Consider the following 21,548-nt stretch of genomic DNA (forward strand, 5'->3'; position numbering starts at 1 on the left):
TCCCTGCCAGTTTGTAGCATTCCAGAATGGCTAAAATAATCCATCTGGAGATGGTTTGTTTGGTTATTGGTAATCCTAACTTATGTCCTGAGTAACCTACAAAGAGTTGGTCTGCTTGTCTAATTTTAGAAAGTCTACTAATATAAAAACTCAAGGCTCGCTTAGGGTCCAGCCTGTGTAGTCTCTCTTCCTCTTTCCCTGGATGGGGAGGAGGATAGAAAGAAGGTAAAGTAATCTTCTGAGTAATGTGAAATTCGGAAACTACCTTTCGGAGGAAGTTAGGCTTCACCTGTAGAACTACTTTGTCCTTGTGAAAAGTTGTATGAGGAGGTTTACAAGACAGGGCTTGTATCTCGCTAACCCTTCTAGCAGATGTTAATGCTACCAATAAAACAGTTTTGAGGGTGAGAAACTTCAATGAACAAGAGTGGAATGGTTCAAAGGGAGCACCCTTTAGGAAGTTTGAAACTAGTTTTAAGTCCCATAAGGGAACTTGGAATGGTCTTGGAGGGTAAACATTAGTTAGACCTTTCAGGTATTGTATAACCAATGGAATTTTGAAATACGATGGCTCCTCCGCAGTGCGCTTAAAGATCGATAGCGCTGCGAGATAGCCCTTAATAGTGCCAATTTGAAGGCCCGAATTTGCCAAATAAAGTAAGAAGGATAACACCGCAGGTGTACCACATGAAAAGGGTTCGATATTCTTTTCTCTGCACCAGCTGCACAACTTATTCCAACGGCAGCGTTATAGAGTCTTAGTTGCTGTCTTCTGGCCGAAAGCAACACCTCCGTGACGTCATCTGGAAGGTCCCAATCCTTGTACCTCAACCTTTCAGATACCAAGCGTGAAGGTTGAGGGTCTTGATGGCTGGATGGAGAACCTGACCTCCCTTCTGCGAGAGAAGATCCTCTCTGTACGGTAGACGAATTGGAGGACAGATGGACATGTCCAGAAGGTCCGGGTACCACGTTCTCCTGGCCCAATCCGGGCAATTAGGATCATGGTCTTCCGAAACCTTCTCAACCTCCTGATCATTTGAGGAATGACAGGGACCGGAGGAAACGCGTACAGAAGTGGGAACTCCCAGTCCACTACGAACGCGTCTCCTAGAGCTCCTCTCGGGGGAAATTCCCTTGAGCAAAATCTGTCGCACTTCCTGTTGATACTGGTGGCGAACAGATCCACTTGAGGGGTTCCCCAAAGGGCGAAGATCTCTTGAAGGACTTCCTGAGCTATCTCCCATTCGTGGGAGACTGTGTTCTGCCTGCTCAGAGCGTCCGCTGTCAAGTTCTTCTCTCCGGCTAGGTGAATTGCCGATAGAGAGATTCCTTCCTGAATTGCCCAAAACCAGAGCTGCATCGCCTCTCTGCACAGTGGCAGTGACCCTACGCCTCCTCTTTTGTTGAGGTAGTGCATGGCCACTGTATTGTCCGTCATTATCAGGACGTTTCTCCCCCGTACAGACGGCAGAAAAGCCTTCAGCGCCAGTCTGATGGCTCTCAGCTCCAACAGGTTGATGTGTAGTCTGGACTCCGATAGAGACCACGACCGCTGATGGTCAAGTCGTTGGCATGGGCTCCCCACCCCGTGAGTGAGGCGTCTGTGACTACTGTTATCTCCAGCCATGGTTGCCAAAACAGTTCTCCTTTCAAGATGTTCTCTGGAGAGGCCCACCATAGAAGGTCGTGGGCTACCTTGTCCGGAATCCAGAGGAGATCTGTCATCCTCCCTGAGAATTGTGACCACTGAGTCCTCAGCGCCCACTGAAGGGATCTCATTCTCAGGCGAGCCTCTGGCACAAGGGATATGCAGGATGCCATGAGGCCTAGCAACCTCAAAAAGTCGTAGGCTGGGAGACGTTGGGCATTTTGAAACGTGGTGACCATCTGCAGAATATCTTGAGCCCTCACCTCTGGTGGCGAGGCTTTTCCCAGGGACGTGTCCAGGACTGCTCCAATGAACTGGAGTCTCTGTGATGGTATCATCTGTGACTTCTTTAAATTGAGGGAGAAGCCCAGCCTGTGAAGGGAGTGGCAGACATAATCTAGTTGGATCCGAGCTTGTTCCGAAGAAACTGCTCTGATCAACCAATCGTCCAGGTAGGGGTAGACGTGAATCCCTTCCCTCCTTAGACTTGCAGCCACAACCGACATTAGCTTGGTGAAGACCCTCGGGGTGGAGGTCAGCCCAAATGGCAGAACTCGAAATTGATAAAGAGAGTTGCCAATTGCGAACCTTAGGTACTTCCTGTGCTTGGGATGGATTGGCACATGGAAATAAGCATCCTGAAGGTCCAGAGATACCAACAAGTCCTGAAGCTGGAGGGCCTGAAGGATCTGAGAGAGAGTTACCATCTTGAACTTGTCCTTCCTGAGGAACTTGTTCAATTCTCGTAAGTCCAGGATGGGTCTCAGTCCTCCGTCTTTCTTTGGTATGAGAAAGTAGGGGGGAGTACCAGCCCTTGTTCCTGTCCGCTACAGGTACCGGTTCTATGGCACCTTTCTCTAGCAGGTCTACAACTTCCTACAAGAGGAGCGGATCCGGCACTTTGAGAGCTGTTCCCCGGTGGATGTCTCTGAGGGATGCGTAGAAAAGGCAGGCAGTAACCTTGGGCAACTGTCTCCAATGCCCAAGCATCTGACATAATAGCCTGCCATTCCGTCAGATGGTGAGTTAACCTGCACCCTACAGGTGTCTTGTGATGGGAGACCTCAGAGTGGTTTGGGAGCGGCTGATGCAGTTGCCGAAGGTAAAGCGGCTCCTGCTGATGCGGCTTTCTTTCCTTTACCCCGTCCACCACGGGTAAATTTTCCTTGGCCTCTTTGAGCCGGCCGTCCTCTGCCTCTTCCAAATGAGGAATAATAGCGAAAGGACCTTCCTCTCCAAGAGGATCCTGAGGGACGAAAATTAGTTTGTCAGATTGCAGCTCCTAGTGACTTGGCTGCTGCTTTAGATGTTTGTAGTTTTTCCAAACTGTCATCCGCCTTTTTACCAAATAGGGAAGAGCCGTCAAAGGGCATATTTAAAAGTCTGGCCTGTACGTCAGAAGCAAAGCCTGACTTTCTCAACCACGCATGCATGCGGATTGTGGTACTTGCCGCCATGGCCCTGCTGATACGGTCAGCAGAATCAATGCCAGTTTGAAGGGACTCGCACATTGCATCTTTACCATCTCTGATGATATTTAAAAATGCGTCCCTTTCTTCTCCTTCCGGTATGCAGTCAGCCGCCGATGAAGCACACTCCCAAAGAGTGTGGCTGAACCTAGCGAGCGTACAAGTTGCATTAATAGATTTTAAAGCCATGCTACAGGCTGAGAAGACTTTCTTAGCCATGGCATCATATTTTTTATCATCCCTATCCTGAGGAACAGTGGGGTAAGCAGAAGTACTGCCTGATGAAGTTGCAGCCTGGACCACAAGACTCTCTGGAGTAGGGTGCTTAGATAGGTATTCAGGGTCAGCAGCAGATACCCTATATTTCGCTGACAACTTCTTGTTAACTGCAGGGACAACTTCAGGAGTTTCCCAGTTAGTTAAAATCTTTCTTTGTAAAGCAGAATGAAAGGGAACCACAGGATCCTCCTGTGGCCCTTTATCCAGAATATCTGTGAGGTCATCCTGTTGAAAAACAGGTGAAGGCGCAGACCAACCCATGAACTCCATAATTGACATTAGGGTTCTATAAGAGGTATCCGCATGTTCCCCTGGGTCTGGTTTGACAAATTCCACTTCTGGGGAAGTGTCTAGGCCACTTGCTTCCTGTAATGCATCCTGAAGGTCTTTCAACCTTTTTTCCTCAGAGGCAAAAGTCTCTGGTTCAGGTAATGTGGTCCTCTGCAGGTCAGAATCTTCCCTTTCTTCAAAAATTGAAGTTAAGGGGGGATGCTCTGGTCTGTGAAATGGTATAAAACCCATCTCTAAGGCAGAGGGAGCCATCATCAGTGGCCTTGAAAAGGTCGATGTCGTCGACGCCGATGTAAAAATCCTCGAAGGCGCCGACAAAGGCGTCGAGAAAACTGAAGAGGCCTCGAAGAACTCGAGAGGATCGGAATCCTGCTTGAGGATGTCGACGACGTTCTCGACGTCGTGTCGGAGGCTCTCGGTGTAACCGCTGGCTGTGGAGTAGCCGTGGGTTTTTCTTTTATCGGCGTCGATGTCGGTGTCGACTCGATCGACGGATGCGTCGAAGAACCCTTTGATAACGGCGTTGATGGCGCCGATCTATGCTTCGAGGGGCTTTCGACGATGGCGTCGAAGATGCTTTACTTCCCGATGGCTCATGGCGCTTTCGGGTCGACTCTTTCGCCGGGTGGTTCGACTTGCAGCGTTTAGATTTTTTGGGCTTTTCACCCAGGGTATCACCCTCAGCTGACTTCGAGGGGGACGAGGCCGCTTTCTCGAAGACGCTTAGCATCTTTTTTCTGAATTCCTCCCACTCAGCTTGAGAGCTGTGTTTTGTGGGGCAATTTAATCTTTCAGGGGAACTAGAAGACGATGAAGGGGATCTTCTTCGTCTTTTTTTCGAGTGTCTAGACCTCGACGAGTGGTGGGAGCCACTTCGAGACCTAGACCGAGAATGCTTTCGACGGTGAGGAGACGAATGTCTCGACTCTACCGCTGAAACTTTCGAGGAAGTTAAAATTGACTTACCTCTCTCGAGCTTCCCCTTACGCTCCTTCAAGGCTTTCGCCGTCATGGATAGGCATTCCTCACACTCCCAACACTGGTGTTCGATTCCCAGACACCACAAACAGATCCTGTGAGGATCCGTCAACGACATTTTCTTCCCACAGTCTCGGCATTTTTTGAAACCGGACCGAGGAGTCGTCGGGTCGGAGGAGGAAGCCATTGAGTACGAGTCGGTTTTCTCGAGGAAATGTGAATATATATCGACTGACGAACTGAGCAACGGTATTCCGAGGCACACGAAGCGCGGAAAAACAGAACTGAGCAACGGACGCTGCGCGTGGCCATTTATAGGCATGATGACGTCGGCGTCGATACGGTGGCCGTCGAGGAGCACCTACCCGACGGACGTCGACGCACATCGCCCTCTACTGAAAAAAAAGTTCCGAGGCCAGCAAGCTGGAGATACAAATATAGATAAGGAATACGTCTGAGGACACAATCCCTTCGAAACTAGAATTTGCTAAAAATAAAAAAAAATATGGATGATTATGGTAGGCGCCAGTCATGTTAGCCTGAGAGTAAAGAAGCAGAGTGAGAGGTTTGACAAAACATAGCAGAACCAAAGAGCCATGTGTAGCGGCTGGTTTCAGGCAGATGAGGCGATGTAAGCTCTAAATATAGGAGAGAAGGTGGATACGTTGGGCAGTCTCTTACAAGCAAAAAGAGCTGCACCTTAGATCCTCCACAAAACAAGGGAACAATTTTAAGTGGACTGATACCAGTACGAGTTACTCACCTTAGCAAAGGTAAATATTTAGCCAACATCTTCCTAGGTTTGTCCTTGGAGTCAGCACTCGGGATAGGAACACACAAACCCTCCACCAAACAGCCCTTTATTCAGTATCATCTGCTTTAGGACCTTCTACCGATTATTTGAGCCCGATATAACCATAATGGCGATATTACCAACTTCAGTTTGGTGAAACGCCTTCAGAGAATTCAATATGCATTTTGGATGCATGCGTTCTGGGCTCCACAGCCAAGTGTCCAGGATGGCCTAAAGCAATCCACAAAAGGTACATCTTCTCAACAGGAGCTGGGATATCCAGTACCAATATTTTGCCCCCCCACCCCCATGAAAATTGGCTCTCACCTAATTTAAACCCTAAAAGAACCAATCAGGGCTTGCAAAATCTACTAGCCCACTCTAATTTGTGAGGAGATGTTTTGGACGGCAAGTACCAGTTGCAAGGTACTCTACCTTGCTGGTGAGTAATGGGGATGTTCAGTGCTCCAGATAAGATTTTGAGGTGGGAGTATTTTACTCCCTGTTTTTAAACTTTGAGAGTAAATGTGATTTTAAGAGAGTAAAAATGACTTTTCTCCTTTGCAAGAGAGTAAAATGTATGCAACATCCAGCAACGCATGCACAAACTGTATGGAAATCCTTACCTTACGGCAGCTTTCTGCATTGTGACAGAATACACTTTTTATTATTTCTCTAAGGTCTGGCCATTTGATCTCTCCTGTATATATTTAAATGTTGAAATCACAAAAACCTAGCCGGCTTCAGAGAAATGCATTCTGTTTCAGAGGTGGCTTGCAATTACATCCATGTAGATAAAAATCAAAAGAAGCCTTCTGGTTTCTGTCAAGTAACCTGACCTTTGCAACGCCCTCTGCTCTAAACCTGTGTGTAAATGTACGCAGGAAAATAATAAAGCTGTCGTATTTGCAAGATTTTCATGCGTAAATAGGCCTAGTACGCACCTTATCTGGAGGCCTGGGATGTTTGAAACTTTTTTGGGATATTTACTGAAAACAAACTTTGTTGGCAGTAATTGGAAAATAAAGGTTTCACTGTGCATGGCTAGCCTTTGGGAGTTAGCATTGCACCGAATATGAAGTGTGCTTTTGGTGACAAGCAACATTTTATAGAAACCAGAGGTAAATATGTTGTCACCCGTTACCATGGGGTGAGTGAATTTCTCTTAGGTCGAGTATGTAAATTAAGGAACTCCCCTTGCAGGTCTAGTGGGATTTTAAATAATTTGTGAGGCCTGCCCTGGCATTCAGCACATTTCATTTAAAGTCTTTAAGACAATGGATATTTGCTATTGTGGCATTTACTCTATCCTCCAGAATGCTAGGTTGCATGGACTGGAGTTCCTCCTCAATCCCGCTGATGGACCCCTCCGAGTCCACATCCGAAATTGACCTCAATGTTGGTTCCTGCTTCCAGTTGCATATGTTAATCACTACATGGTTTGCAATATGTAAATTAATTTTTGTTTTCTTTTCAAAATTATTTCTGCATGTGCTTAATGAAGCTAAAGTCCTGTGGGGTGTTGTATTAGAATCATGGGACAGAAGATGAGCTTGGATAGGATGGTGAACTAGTCAAGAGCAGTGTCTCCATTTGGAGGCATAGGGTCCATTTACAATTCTGAGAAGAATAATTGATCTTTTCTTCCACTCCCAATAGGAGTTGAGAGCTTTAAATTACAAGGGCCTCTCTATGGCGTGACACAGGTGCAGTACTGTGTTATTAGCACCCTCATTGAAACGCTTTGACTGGCTCAGATCATCAGGTAAGCAAATGCCAGGTACCGTCTGCCAGTAGTTTCTCAGAATATTCTTACCTACCCTGACAACCTAATAAGAGCATCCCTTCATTGTGGCTCCCCGCTGTCCTTGCCCCGCTCCCTTAGCCTCAATCTGCTCTCTGGGAAACCAACTGTTCACAGCCCCCTCTTCCCCACTAAGGGTGGCTGTGCCAGCTACGGCTACACATTGCGTGGCCCCTGTGTCGCGTCACTGTAACATGACACTGCACAATGCTCACCCAGTTTCTGCCCTTTTTTCCCCTAAAACCATGGCAACCTCTGGGTGGGATCCACGGTTTATGGGTGCCCTAAGCCCTCATTAATGTCCCTGGCTTTGCTCTGGACCAGGTGTCCCGGCACCTATTTGCGTGAATCCCACCCCGCAGAGTCGAAGGTTTAACTAGCACTCTTATTTGGTGACAAAGCAGTGAGTAGCTGTGCAATAGATATATTCTGCCATATGCATTTGATCTTTCAGGCTCCAGTAAACTTTCTCTCCACCAGGTGGAAGTGCGCCATTGAGGATATGTACTTTCAAAGGGCAGGACTGCACCAAAACTGTGCATGCTCATTGACACCCTGGTCTTCCTTTAAGGGGATTGAGGCAAAGTGCGTAGAGGTTTCTGTGGTCTGATGTTGTGTTGCTTTGTGTACATTTCTACCCAGTCGGTTTGGTTGTGGAACATGTGTCAGATACAGTGAGCCATTTCAGTGTTTGTTTTTCACAGCATCTCAATATATGTAATGAATCTCCACGGGTCAAAATTGGAATTCCAGGAGTAGGAGCCGGATGTATCCCCAGGGCATCTGGATTTTCCTCTTACCACAAGCTACACATTTTTACACCGGAGCTTTTAAAGTCGATTTTCACAAATGAAGTGCCTGAAAAATGGTAGAAATTGTTTTTTCCCTGAACTGTGGCATGCACCCAAAAAAGCAACTCCTGAACCTCTCTTTCGATTGATCTTGCTCTGTCTTGTACGCTATTGCTCACTGTTCCTGTTGTAGCCTCGGTCTAAAGCCATGTTGCTTTACATTTCATCACTTTCTGACATTCTCTTTAAATTGCTTTCCCTTTTGTTTCTTTTACATTTTGGTCAGGTCCTTAATCTTTCTCTCATTCAGTCTTCACCCATCTATGCTGCTACATCATAACACTGCCACTACAGTTGCTACTGCCACTACATCTGCTACTGCATTAATCTGTTACTGTCTCTTTACTACTACAATTCTCATCTCTGCCGACACCTTTTACTGTGATGTGCAGAGTGAGGCACCAATACATAACATGCAACAAATGTAACTTTCAAATGACACGCAACTATAGCTTTGTATCCAGTACATATGACCATTCATTCTTTACATGTCTTCTAGAGATTCACTAATGTAAATTTGTATACAAATTCCCAGAGAGAGAGCTCATGTCGGATAGGTACATTTGTGTTGCACCATTTTGCTTGGGGAGCAAAAGGTATCTCCTGCTTGCTGTTGGCGTCAAGTTTACCAGATTCTTCTAGGCCCTATCCAGGAACTTAATACCTCCCAGAAATTTTTAACCCAGATATCTTGAATAATATAGCGAATTGATTTGTCATTTTCAGATGTTTTGTTTGATGCTACTCCTGAGATTATTCATGAAGTTTGCAGAGGTGTGCCTCTGCGGCCCTTTTGGGGTTTTAGTTCTCATGTGGTTTATATGGAGGAACTGCCTTTTCCTATCTAATAGGCAAACCGGTCCAGGAGGATAGCTCAGAGGCAGCGAGTTTGTCTTGGAAGCAAGACAATGCATAGCAACACAGGTTAGAATCCCGGACTTGCGCTTAGGAACTGGTCCCCGGTATCAAGCGCGTTATAAAAGAACAACTATATTAACTATGGCACTCAATCCCTAAGGAAATCATGACGACGGAAAACCAGCTCACTTTCAGGAAAAGTCTAAAAACCTGACTTTTCAACTCGCCAAGATAAACACAGATCAACCATATAACAACCCCTCTATAAACAGGCCGCCCGACCATTACAACCCCTGCTTCTACAAACTATAAACCGGAAACAAGGAAAGCAATGGATACATTTAGAAAATAATAACATAAGTACAAATAACCAGAGATCCCCACTAACCACTTCTCTCCCACACAACCCACATACCTCACCTACAACACACACTCAGATGGCTAGTGAATGAACCTACCATAAACACACAAACCACACAGCACTCTACAAAGGTACAAACGCAACCACCTCAGACAACTAACTAGTCAAACACTGGACGCCACCCTTCTTGACACAACAAGCCCACTGCTCAAAACAAAGCAGTTACCAGTTAGAGACCATATTAAATTCAAAGTACTATCTCTTACCCACAAATGCTTATCTAACACCGCTCCACGCTACCTCTCAAAACTAATTTCCAAAACCCAATCAGCCAGCCCAACCCGTTCAGCCTACCTAGGGCAACTGACTACACCAAGATACAAAAAGACAGAAAGCAGGAGGATCTAACTTCCCTGTTATTGCAGCCAACTACTGAAATGTCTTGCCCTCAGAACTAAGGACAGACCCGTCTCTATGGTGCTTTCGCAAAAAAACTAAAAACATGGCTCTTCAACCAAGATATCAAGAACCAACCTCCCTCCACTAATGAGCTCTAGGTTCCCCCCCCCCCAACCCCTCAGCCCACTGAGGGTAGACTAGACTCATTCGACTTTGTGGATCATGAAGTCTTATGCAGCCATCTGGACTCTGCTGCTCATTTTTCAGTAGAAGGCATAACATGGATACAATCCTTTTTAAGTAATCGGACTACGACAATCTTTTCCCCTACTGCAGCCTCAGACCCTATCCCCATCACATTCAGAGTGCCTCAGGGTTCCTGTGTCTCACCTACCGTATACAACATCTTCACGAAGCCCCTTTTCGATGATCTGGATCATCTTGATATCAGCTACACGAATTATGCAGATGATACTCAGATCCTCCTACCACTTACTGGGGATTATGACAAGGATTTGGCCTTGGTGAATAGGGTATATCTCATCATCCAGCTATGGATGGCCTCCCATGGACTATGCCTGAATGATAAGACAGATCATTATCCTAGTCACAACTTCAACCCTCAAAAAACGAAGTCCCAACTACACTTCCTTCAATATTGACAACACTATTACCGTCACCAAGGAGGTGAAAACCTTGGGGTTCTACCTAGACTCTACCCTGTCTTTCAACAAGCAAGTAAATGCCATGGCCTTGCCACGGCCTATACGTGCAAACTGATCAGAGCAGGTAAACCCGTCTTGTCTAATAACTGCATTAACCTAGCCAGAGCGCTTATTTTGTCTAAATTAGACTACTGTAATGCACTGTACATAGGGGCCAACAAACAAACTATTAAGAAAATCCAATTCCTCCCTGGTGCGCAATATAAATAAACAAACAGTACAATGAGAAATTGGATTTCTGTATAATGCATATGATCTATCAAAAGATGACTCATATGTAAGTATTGCACCTGAACAAGTTTGTATTTATACCATATTTACATTTGTAACCATACTGTATTGACACTATCTGCATTTGTAACCATACTGTATTACCAAGTCTCTCAAATGTAACCGAGAGTTAGGGGCGCTATATAAACGTGATAAAGCACATCCAGACACCGGTTCCTCCATCTATCCTATTCCTCTCTCCCGCACTAACCAACCCAACCCACTTTTCCTTGCAGAGCCACTGAGCGCCTGGAGACCATGACAATGGTAGCGGTGTGCGGTATAAATCAACATAACATGTATATTTTTGCTATCAGATTTCCAATACACTGAAGTAGGATTTTTCAAATGTTTAATTCCAGACACTGTTGTACAAATGAACATCATACTAAATGATTCGTTTTCCAGGGACATTCAGTCTTTTATATTCACAAATGTAATAGCAGTCTACACATCATCTGCAAGTAGGTGAATTAGTTTTGACCTCTGCAGAGTTCCGGTTGGATCCACTCTGAATCAGGATATCCTTTTGGTTGTTAAGCTGTTTTTCAGACATGGACTCAATTGCAAACTTCCCGGTCCTTCAGTTGTTACTTTGAATTGTCTGGCACTTGAATGGTTTTTTAGCAACACCATCCCCATTTGAGTGCAATTGTTGCGGTTCCACCATTTGGTTTTATGGAAGTTCTTCTATGGCAGTTACTTGATGGATGACCCATCAGTCACTTACCTGCCTCTTTCATGTGTTTGAAGCTGTGTTTCCGAAATGGATCATGCCCCACTGTCAAGGGCTGTTGGAAGACTTGACAATGATTGGTTTATCATCTTACTACTAAGACGAGGGAGAGGGACAATGCGGTAATGCTCGGATTACAGAACTGTAATCTTCATTACACTTGCCACTCTTTCGACTCAAACATACTTCTCATCTCCCCGCTACAGTGCTCCCCCATTGCATCATCTGCTGCTACAACTGTATGCTACCTGTAACCCCCTGATGTGTCCCGTAAGTACACAAGTAATTTGCTTCCCTTTTAAGTTTTTGCGTGATACGTTTTATATATACACACACACACACACACACACACACACACACACACACCCTACTTTTATTCATCGCAGTCCTGGATGCTCTCCTTCCCACTGTTCCATGAGCCATTGAGAGTTTTGGTGTTGCTTCTATAGAATAACTAAGGCGGCTGTGGGCACTGGATCAGATGTTTTTAAGCCTCTCAAGGTAGGAGTTTGGGCTAGAAACTAAGGATTGAATGTTGTTGCCAGTTTAGTGCACATGCCTTTCTCATACTCTTAGCAATGCGATGATGAAAATCAGCAGCAAGTAATCTGTCGGTTAGACAGCACTTAAAGCTTCATTTCCAACCAAACAGGTATAAATCACAGTGAAAAACCTGAAAGGCTCCAATTTGTACACCACCAGGCAAGATGATATCCTTTAGCAGAAAGCCACGTTTAAACAACACATACTTTAGAGCTTCAGTTTTGAATCATAGAGGCTAAAATATGCTCTCTCCCAATTGTAATGCGCATAGTAAAACCTTCAAGTTTGTTTTGTTATTGCTTTTGCAAACAAGTGGAAGTAAATGTATTCACAAAAGATGAAGACATAAAACTGACACCAAAATCCCCTCAACCCACAAATCTGTCCATTATTGTATACCCAGGCAGGTGGAGAGGAGGGGGATGGGGTGGGGGAGTTACAATTTAGAATGCAAATATTTGATGTTTCAATGTTACTAACACACTTAATCAATGCTGTTGTAGTACCATTCACAGACTTGTGAGAAAAGGATACAAATGTTTGGTTCAGAAACAGTCAGGAAAATGTCCTCTAGAATACAACATTTGAGACATACAGGTTAGGTTATGTTAATTAGTTATATAAAAGTACACGTATGCAGCATGCACCTTCATCATCAACTAAACTGAATTTCAAACACTCTACAATGCACACCAAGCATTCCATGTTCCATGGCCTCTGCCACTTTCGATCAAGGCAGACCAACTACATTGCTGATCTTCAGACGACAATTTGTAAAAGAATTAGATTAAAAAAATAAAAATAAAAAATAAATACATATAAGCCAGTTTTTAAGATTCCACTACCAGCATCTTTGCAGTCCAGGTCATCCAACTCTTCAATGCACTCGCACTAGAGCTGTTCAGTATCTCTCCTCTCATATTCACCAAAAGCAGAACTTCTCTCTAAACAGACATCCGAGCCTAGTCATCAACAACAGAAGACACTTTAAATGGTGAAAGATGGTGCTTATCAAATATCATTAAACATACATGGGTGTGAGCTTATCATGGCATAGTCCATTATACATTTGGGGAAGATACGCATCTTGGGTGGTCACTATTTTCCATCATCCACAAGTATGGTGGCAGGTGGTTTTCAAGTTTGCTCATTGGCATGGAGAAGGCTTGACCTCTACTTCCTGATCTGTTTTAAGACTGGGTCACCAGCACTTCCAAAGTGGAGGATTCCAGTGTTCTAATCCTTACTCAAAAATAACACTTTAAATTGGTGAAGCCTGGAATCAAAATCCTTCATAAACCAAGCAACACCCACAGTCACTCTACTTACCTTCAAATAACAACAGAGACCATCTCCTTTCAGATTCCCTTGGTTGTCCTTGTACAGTTTGAGTTTGTAATTTTCAGTCTCAATATCTCGCATAATGATACCATATTTGGACATAAGCTCTACAAATTCATCATCGGTTATGTCAGGAGGTAGACCTAGATGGTAAGTAAAAAAGAAAAAACAATCTATACAATACACATGCGAAAATAAAACCCATATAAAAAAATAAATCGCAAATCCCATCATAAGGAAACGGAAAACTGTTAATAAATTCTAAAAAATGAAAATGTCTACATGTTAAAACATTGTTTCATTCAGCATTCATCCCTCCCCCCTCCCTCCCCAACTCAAAGCATACCACATTTTTCACACTACCCCAGTGTAAATGAGTAATGGGACAAAGACATGGGGCTTGAAAAGAGGTTACTTAGTAAGAGTAATTTCTGGCCTGCAAGAAAGGCTTCACCAAAGATTTAATCTAGCTCTTTGGGCATTTGTTCACTGGAAATGTTCATAATACATCAACAGCTAGTGAGGATTTCTTCCCATCCATTATTATTAAAACTCTGGAGTTCACAAAAATGAGCACAAACCATTGTGCCCAAGAATGAGTAGAAGAACATTTAAGCACCCATGTTGGCTGTTTCATTAGCAAATACATTATTACCATTTGCTGTTCACATCAAAACCAATCACCCGGTTAACAAAGTTGCAAAAAGGAACCAACGCAGACAAATTATACTTTTAGCTTGCAATTTATTTGGGTAATAGTTGCCCTAAAGTCGCCAAGTAGTTACATTAGCTACTATAAATAGAGACATCCCCAGGGTGCATTAAACAAAAATAAGTAAAGCTGCAAAGACAATAGAACCACTGGTTGAGAAGTATTACTTTTCTGTTCCATTTTGTGATGACGCAGAACATTGCCCATTTCCCAGCGATAGTCTTGTAGAAAGATTGCCCAACTCAAAGCCTGCAGCCGGGGGCTCCTCAGAATGGATCTCATAGATAGACTACACACAAACCTCCCCACATATATTAAAGCTGGGTTGCGTGCATCATTGTTAGGACAATCTTTCTCAAATACAACTAAGGGCTTAGTCAAACCATTCGACTGAGACAGTACAAGACTCCACTCTTAGTATAAAGCTGTACCACCCGAGTTCAAAGTAGCGTAGACAGAGCAGCCAGGCTTATTTTAGGAGGGAGAGAGGGATGTAGCATCAGTACAAGTTAAATTATAATACAAATGGTCCAAAGAAACACTGAAACACTATGTATTGTAAAAATAAATTGTTTATTTAAATACAAGTAGGCCCAGATAAATCCTGGGGGAAATAAGTACGATCACATTATATAACCACAATTATAAAAACACACTATGCGGGAAAGTACACAGACCAAAGCATATAACCTTATTTGGAACACCTAACAGGAGATCTAGGGAAGTCAAAACCAATAGTTACGTTGAGATTACTTTCAGTAATACCAGGGTAGTAGAGCCTATCAGTTGTACCGTGACACTCAGCAAATGAAATCACATAGCAATATCAACTGGACAATATACGTTTCTAATCTAGTGAAACACAGATTCTAGGACAGAGGTCTTCAAACTTTTTTGGCCTGGGCGCCCCCTGAGCAAAGTTTGGGCAGGCCGGGCCCCCCCCCCCAAAAGTGCCAGATGGACAGTATGCAGAAATTGCTATGAACTTTTGCGTGCCGTCACTGCACCCTACTCCCAGTACAGACCCTGGGTACTCCCCACCCTACTCCCACCACTATTCCAGTGCTGCCACCCATCCTGCTCCCAACAGTCCCATACAAATTTAAATAAAAAATAAATCTCCATAAACGTACCTTCTGCAGGGGCCTGCGCGTGGTTGCTAAAATGCCCCGCTCCAGGTTGCTCTGCCCGTATGTGCGATGAGGCGCAGGAGCACCCCCTTGCACATACATGCATGCAGTGCCCCAGCCAGCATTTCCAATGAGCTATGCAAGGCTGGCGAAGCAAAACACGCCCAGCGTTGCATGGCTCAGTGATCATGTGTGGCTGGAGAAATGAACTGTCAAAGGCAAACAGTGTTTCCCTTTGACAGTTCAGCCAGCCCAGGAGCACTCCCTCAGCTTGAAAATGCAGCTGAGGGAGTGCCCAGTGTTTCACTGGGCTGTATTCTTGGCTCCTCCATAATGGGTGAGGTGGCCAGTGGGTGGGCGCCCCCTCACCCATTATGGATGAGCCGGCAGGCTTGGACTGGCCTACAGGGCAATAGGGCGATGACCATACCAAAAATGCAAAATGCTAGTGTAGGCCTGTCAAAATGGGCCACTTTTTTGGCCAATGTGGGCCAGTTTGAGGAGTTACTTCACTATGCAGCTAGTAGTTTTGACCATTGTTGCTGAATAAATATTCTTAAAATATCACAATTTGTTTACATTTGAACAAAAAACAACCCCTTGGGTACTATTCAAACAGTGTGTGACTAAAGGACTGAATATCCATTTGCAACTGCTGGACATTTTTTTCATTGGTGCCTAAAACCGTTTTATGGTCCAGTCTGACCATGTGAGCTGCCCCTTCCCATTTCCTCCAATCTAAAAAAAAAATGTCATGATGGGGCCCCCCCTCTGGTGCCCCCCCCCCGGGATGCGGCCGCGCCCCCCCTGGGGGGTGCGCCCCACAGTTTGAAAACCTCTGTTCTAGGAACAGTATAAACCACCTATAACTCTGATTCAGGATAACAGTTGGTTAGGGAGAATTCTCATAAATGTGCTAATTCCCTTCACCTTAGAGACCCCCAGGACTTTATATTTTTTTTCCTGGAGAGAGTGAGCCTTTCTTCCCTACTCTCTCATGTATTTTGATGTGTGTTTAACGCTTGTGTTCTTTGATTATGGAGTTTTAGACAACTCCATAGACATCTTTTCATTTGTGTCACACAGCAACCTCAATGCAGTGACACAGGGAAGCCTTTTAGTCTGTCTCAAGGTTTAAATACCTTCTCTGGGATGAACTATTGTTTCCCAGAGAAAGTAAAGTGAAGTGAAATTGACTTTACTAGTCTTTCGAAATTCCTAGACCCAGCACACCCTATTTCAGAATAGGGTTTGGGATGGGTTTACCTAGTATCTCCGATGTCTAGAAAAAAATGTAGCAGTCAAATGCTACCCTTTCCTCGCGAAATGGCTGGTGGCAGTGGTTTAACAACGAACTACCATGATTTTTCCCAACTGCGAACAACGGTAGCGTTAAATCGCGGGAGCCATGTTTTGTTTTTCAAGGTGGCATCTGAGCCCCCTCTGTAAACAGGTCCCGGTCTTCTTTTTTCGTTCTTTCTTTGTGGAAAGGTCCTTCTAGAGTTTGTCTCTGCACTCAAAACCAAGTTTGGTCCCTTTGTTCCTATGCCTTTGGCGGGCTTCAGGACTGAAGACCGCCTCTGGTGCCCGAGTGTCTGGAGTGGGCAGGAAGTGAGGGAGGTGCTACTCCCTGTGCTTAGTCATCTTGGAGACCAAAATGCACTCTGTCGTGATTGGCTGGCTGACTGTCCAGCAAGGAAAGCCACCCTGCTGGGTGACAGCTAGGCTGGAATGAATGGGAGAGAACTGAATAAAAGGCGAGTCTCTTGGCTTGGAAGACAGAGTCGACCACTGGAACGAAAGAACTGAAGACGAGCTAGAAGAGGACAGCTGCTGCAACTCCTTGACCGTTGGTTTGCCCGGTGAAGCCCTGCTGCAGGTCCGAATCACCAAGTTCATCTAGACAGAGAAGCCCTGCAAGGACGACTTCTCCCTTTGAGTTGGTGAGACCAATCTACTCGACACTTAGCCACCTGAATACCATTCTTGGAGCTGGTTGTATTTTCCTCAGAGTGCTGCAGGAAACCGAATAACCAGGGAGAGAGACACGAGTTTGAGTGCTTGATTACAGCTACCGGAATTGAAGATTGCCATTTGACAGCTTTTCGACCAGTCCCAGTGCAGAAGTCCCCCAATGTCCTCCCTCTTGTCCCCACGACTGAGGATCAGGAACAGCGAGATCTGCAGGAACAGAAGACTTCAGCAGCATCTTTTTCTTCATTGTAAGGTACTGTGAAAACTCAACCGAGAAAACTTACCTCTCACTGCGAAAGTGCTTGAAACTTTGACAACTTGCAGGCCTAGTCAGCTTGTGACCCAACATATGAATCTTTCATTTACGACCTACTTCTGAGAACTTTGGCAAAGACTTTTCCGTTTAACTACCAGAACTGCTTTATCCTATCCAAGACTTCAGCCCATGGATTTTGGCCTAACCTATTGCATTGAATTGACTCCTCTGGTGAACTTAAACTATTTGCACTACTTAAGAGAAACTGTAATCTTTTTTATTAACCTATGCACTGTTGCTCCTACTTCAAATGCTCTGAATGCCATTTTGCTCCTCCTTCAAAGTAGTTTAAATGCCTCAGAAACTGATAGTGTAAAGTACTGAAGTATATTTTTGTGTGATACAGACTGCCTCCATCTAGCAAATGTTTTAGAAATTACTGTGAAATAAATTAATAAGTGTTTTACCAAGAAACCTTGAGTGTAAGAGTTTGTTTGAATACTTACTAATTATAGACCTCTGTGTAACATCATTACAGCTCAAATTCCCCTCTTGAGATAAGCCTGGCTGCTGAGCAATGCTACCAGAACTGCGTAGTACAGACTTATACCAAAGGTTGGTTTGCTTACACCTGTAGTCCTAGTTGTGTGTAGTGGTTCCAAAGGGTACTGCATACAAACATTGCCTAACACAGTTATTGAAGGGGAGTTGGACTTTGGGCTGTAATATTCAATAACAGTTTCATTTCAATTCACAGACTAAGGGAAGCAATAACTAAGTTTAGGATAACAAAGTTATTCTCAAGGTAAGTAAAACCAGAAGCTATCAACCACTTAAAGGCAGGTGTAAACCCAAGACTCTTTTTGTGTCTGTCTAAAACAGACCAGGGAAAGCAAAACCCAATGTTACTCTTTATGAATGACTCAAGGTTTTTCCTATGTAGGTAAAATCTAAGGCAGACTTATTCTGGACAGGCCAACAGCAAGTCAGGAGAAGCAAGACCCAGTGGAGAAATGTATACACCTATTATCTGAAGGAAACTGTTAGTGAAGCCAACAGCATTACTTTTGGGAAAGAGGCACAGCCAATTTACAGGTGAGTAAAATAATCTTACTGCTACTTACTATCAGAATGGCGAAACAGTTTCTAAGGAAAGAAAGATGTTCCATATACTTTTCAGAATGGCTGAACATTTCTAAGGTAAGTAAACACTTTTGTAACTGTTCACTCTCAGAGTTACAGTTACCAACCAACTTCTTTTGCAAGTAAGTCATTTTTAAACACTTTCTCTTTTCTAGGCAAAAGGCCCAATCCTTAGAAGTCTTTCACTTATTCTTGGAGCACGAGTGTTCTCAGTGGCAGGAGGGGCGTCACTATGGGTCTAGTGTCCAAGACCAAGGTCAGGATAGGTTCTTAAGTAGCAAAAGTCAGAGATCCTAAGGAAGACTGTTAGACCAAGTAAGTACTTTACTTACAGAGTTAGTTGAGGGTCCAAGGGTGAAACAGAAGACACCCTACGAGGTTTCCAGTAGGGGCCTGGGTGCACTGGAGGAGGATGACTCCCAATCACAGAAAACCCCCCCAAAACTACACAAGAATCACAAAAGACTTAAGGTAAGTAAATAACCAAACCAGCAAAGTACCTCAGCACAGAAGAAGATTTTGCAGCAGGAGGACTTCAGGATCTGCAGCCAAAAACCTGGTTGTTGAATTCCTTAATTAAGAAGACAGGACACTGCAAGGACTTTTGCAGCAAGGAGCACAGAGAAGGCTGTAGGCAAGGTTTTCCTCGCAGCTGGATGGGGCTCTGTGGATTTGGTGCTTTTTTCAGGAGCATTGAATAAGAACAAACATCGCTGGTTGGATTCTGGTTGTTTGCAAGGTCCAGCACTCTGGTGAGGTGACTTGGACTGTAATTCGGCCTCTGGAGATCCAGCAGCATGCCCAAGAAGTTTCAGGGAGATTCGGAAGACCGTGCAACGCACACTGGCTCGAGGTCCCAGGGTATTGCAGCCCCGCAAGGTCACAGCACGGCATGGGATGGCTCAAAATGCAGGTCTTTAATCTAGTGGGTGCCACCAGGCTCTGGGTCGGGCTTGTCGTTTTCGTAGTCCCCAGGTCGATTGGAAGGAAGGGCTACAGCAGGCTCCAGTTACACAGCAAGGCATAAAATAAGCGGAATCGCATCGCAGTTTGCAATACAATACTCCCAAATTGATTTTTATTTCAATAATCATGTCACACAAACTGCAACATGATTTTTAGAATGAGGGTTACATGTTTTCTTCGCCTGCTGTGCTTGTGGTGCCTTTGCGCACAGGCGAGGAAGAGGGGGAGAGGCTCCTGGGGCAGGCTGAAACATTGTTTGCATTTTTCATGTGCCCAGCTCGGCGCTGTCTCAGAAAGACATGCGCAGAGCAGCCCATGTGCAGAGGCCAGAGCACGGAAGTGACAGCTCAAGCCACAGCTCGGATGCCCAGCCATAGTGGATACTGTGGGTAAGTCCTTGTTAATTAAGATCCCTGGTCATATGCCTGCAGGCTGTGTGATCAGTGCAGGGGGCTGTACAAACCCCACACTGATAAAACTGACTGCAGGCATACGGTCTTCTTAATGTTCTTTGAAGCAGGGACTCCAGTGATTTGCTGCCGTCCTGCGCCTCAAAGAATATTTTAGAACGTCTTATCAGGCTGTTTTGTGATGAAACAGCCTGCAAGCATATTGCCTTCTCTGTTTGAGCAACATTGCAAGGGGGGGCAGGCAACGAAAAAAGTCCTGCTACTTTCCCCCGCAATTGCAGTGCGCGCAATTCCATATGGTCTCATTCGCGCCCACAAACCGCCCAAATCAACTTTTTTGGTTGGTAACATTAGTGGTAATGGCATTTTAAACACAACAAAAATAAATAAAACTGCTGAATTATTACAGATGCAGGAAACTCATCTAATTAGAGCTCTTTAGGCGCTCTGGGGCAAAATGCATACAAACCTCCTCATTTGCATATGCATTGCACTAACAGAAATGACTTCACAGAAACAGGCATTGCAAGAAGCATCATCAGTCTTTGATACTTGGAGGCACTATGGAAGCGACTTTAGAATAAGTTGCCATAAGTAAGCCAAGTGGCATATAACTTTGTCATTCAAAATACCTTTAATTGCACTTTTGTTATTTATGGAGCAACTTTATAGTCTTTTTTTTCAAACAACATCTGAAGTGAATCAAATAGCTGCAGATAAGACAGTGTGATTAATTGATCTGCCCAGGATCACACACTTTGGTTAAATGGTGCAACCGTGATATGGATAATTTAAGCAACTGAGCACATCTTCATAAGTTTAGTTTATATAAATATTTATTAAGGTTTCCCTTGGCATTTCATGTGCTTAAATAATACTTTATTTAAAGCAATGCCTTGGAAGCAGAGAACAAAACGTAAGAAACTACCATTTCATAATTAACTTTACACTATATACACATCATTAGAGAATATATTGAAATATATTGTATTCTCCCCATCCTTCATGCAAAGTGACAATAGCATCCTGCAGACTAATGTTAGCCTAACGATTCCCCCCTGGTTAAAGCCATAGACATTCTTTCATAAAGCCTGCAGTATTATGTACCCTGCTCAATGCTGATCATTTCCTCCCATGCACATTTCTAAAGGGACAAAGGTCCCTGCTAATGGCCCCCCTCCCTCCCATCAGCGCCTAATGGCTCACATTAGCTCACGGACCCTGGGACAATGTCCTGGCACAGGGACAAGGCTCCCGTTCGGAAGGGGTCAGGTGTCAGGACAATGATCGTGCTGAGCAGGAATTGCTCAGCACACATTGTCCTCTCAACGGGACACCTTTCCTATTAAGCACCCTTGAGGTGCCGAACGGGGGAGAGGTGTCCCAGTGACAAAATTCCTGGTCAGGTTCTCAAAAGAAACTGTGGATGCAGCTTGTACCCCCTCCCCAAACACCCCCCCCCAACATCCCTCCACATCCCGTCACCCACTCAGTACACCACTGCCTGTAGGCATGGGATGTCCCGGGAGGATAGCTCAGCGGCAACCTGCTCGTCTTGGAAACAAGACGACACGAAGCAACCAAGGTTCGATCCCCTGGTCCGAGCTT

The 21,548-nt window shown here is 44.6% G+C and overlaps 1 protein-coding gene across 1 annotated transcript in view; it reads right to left on the minus strand.

Annotated features, from left to right (window-relative positions):
• Positions 1 to 21,548, minus strand: part of HTATSF1 (HIV-1 Tat specific factor 1) — a 456,325-nt gene that overhangs the window by 279,347 nt on the left and 155,430 nt on the right. The window contains exon 4 of the mRNA XM_069612801.1: positions 13,338 to 13,492. Coding sequence (XP_069468902.1) covers positions 13,338 to 13,492 — 155 coding nt within the window. The remainder of the gene's footprint in view (positions 1 to 13,337; positions 13,493 to 21,548) is intronic.

Source organism: Ambystoma mexicanum, chromosome 5p (assembly GCF_040938575.1).
Source record: "Ambystoma mexicanum isolate Mex_15411 chromosome 5p, UKY_AmexF1_1, whole genome shotgun sequence".
Classification (NCBI taxonomy): Eukaryota; Metazoa; Chordata; class Amphibia; order Caudata; family Ambystomatidae; genus Ambystoma; species Ambystoma mexicanum.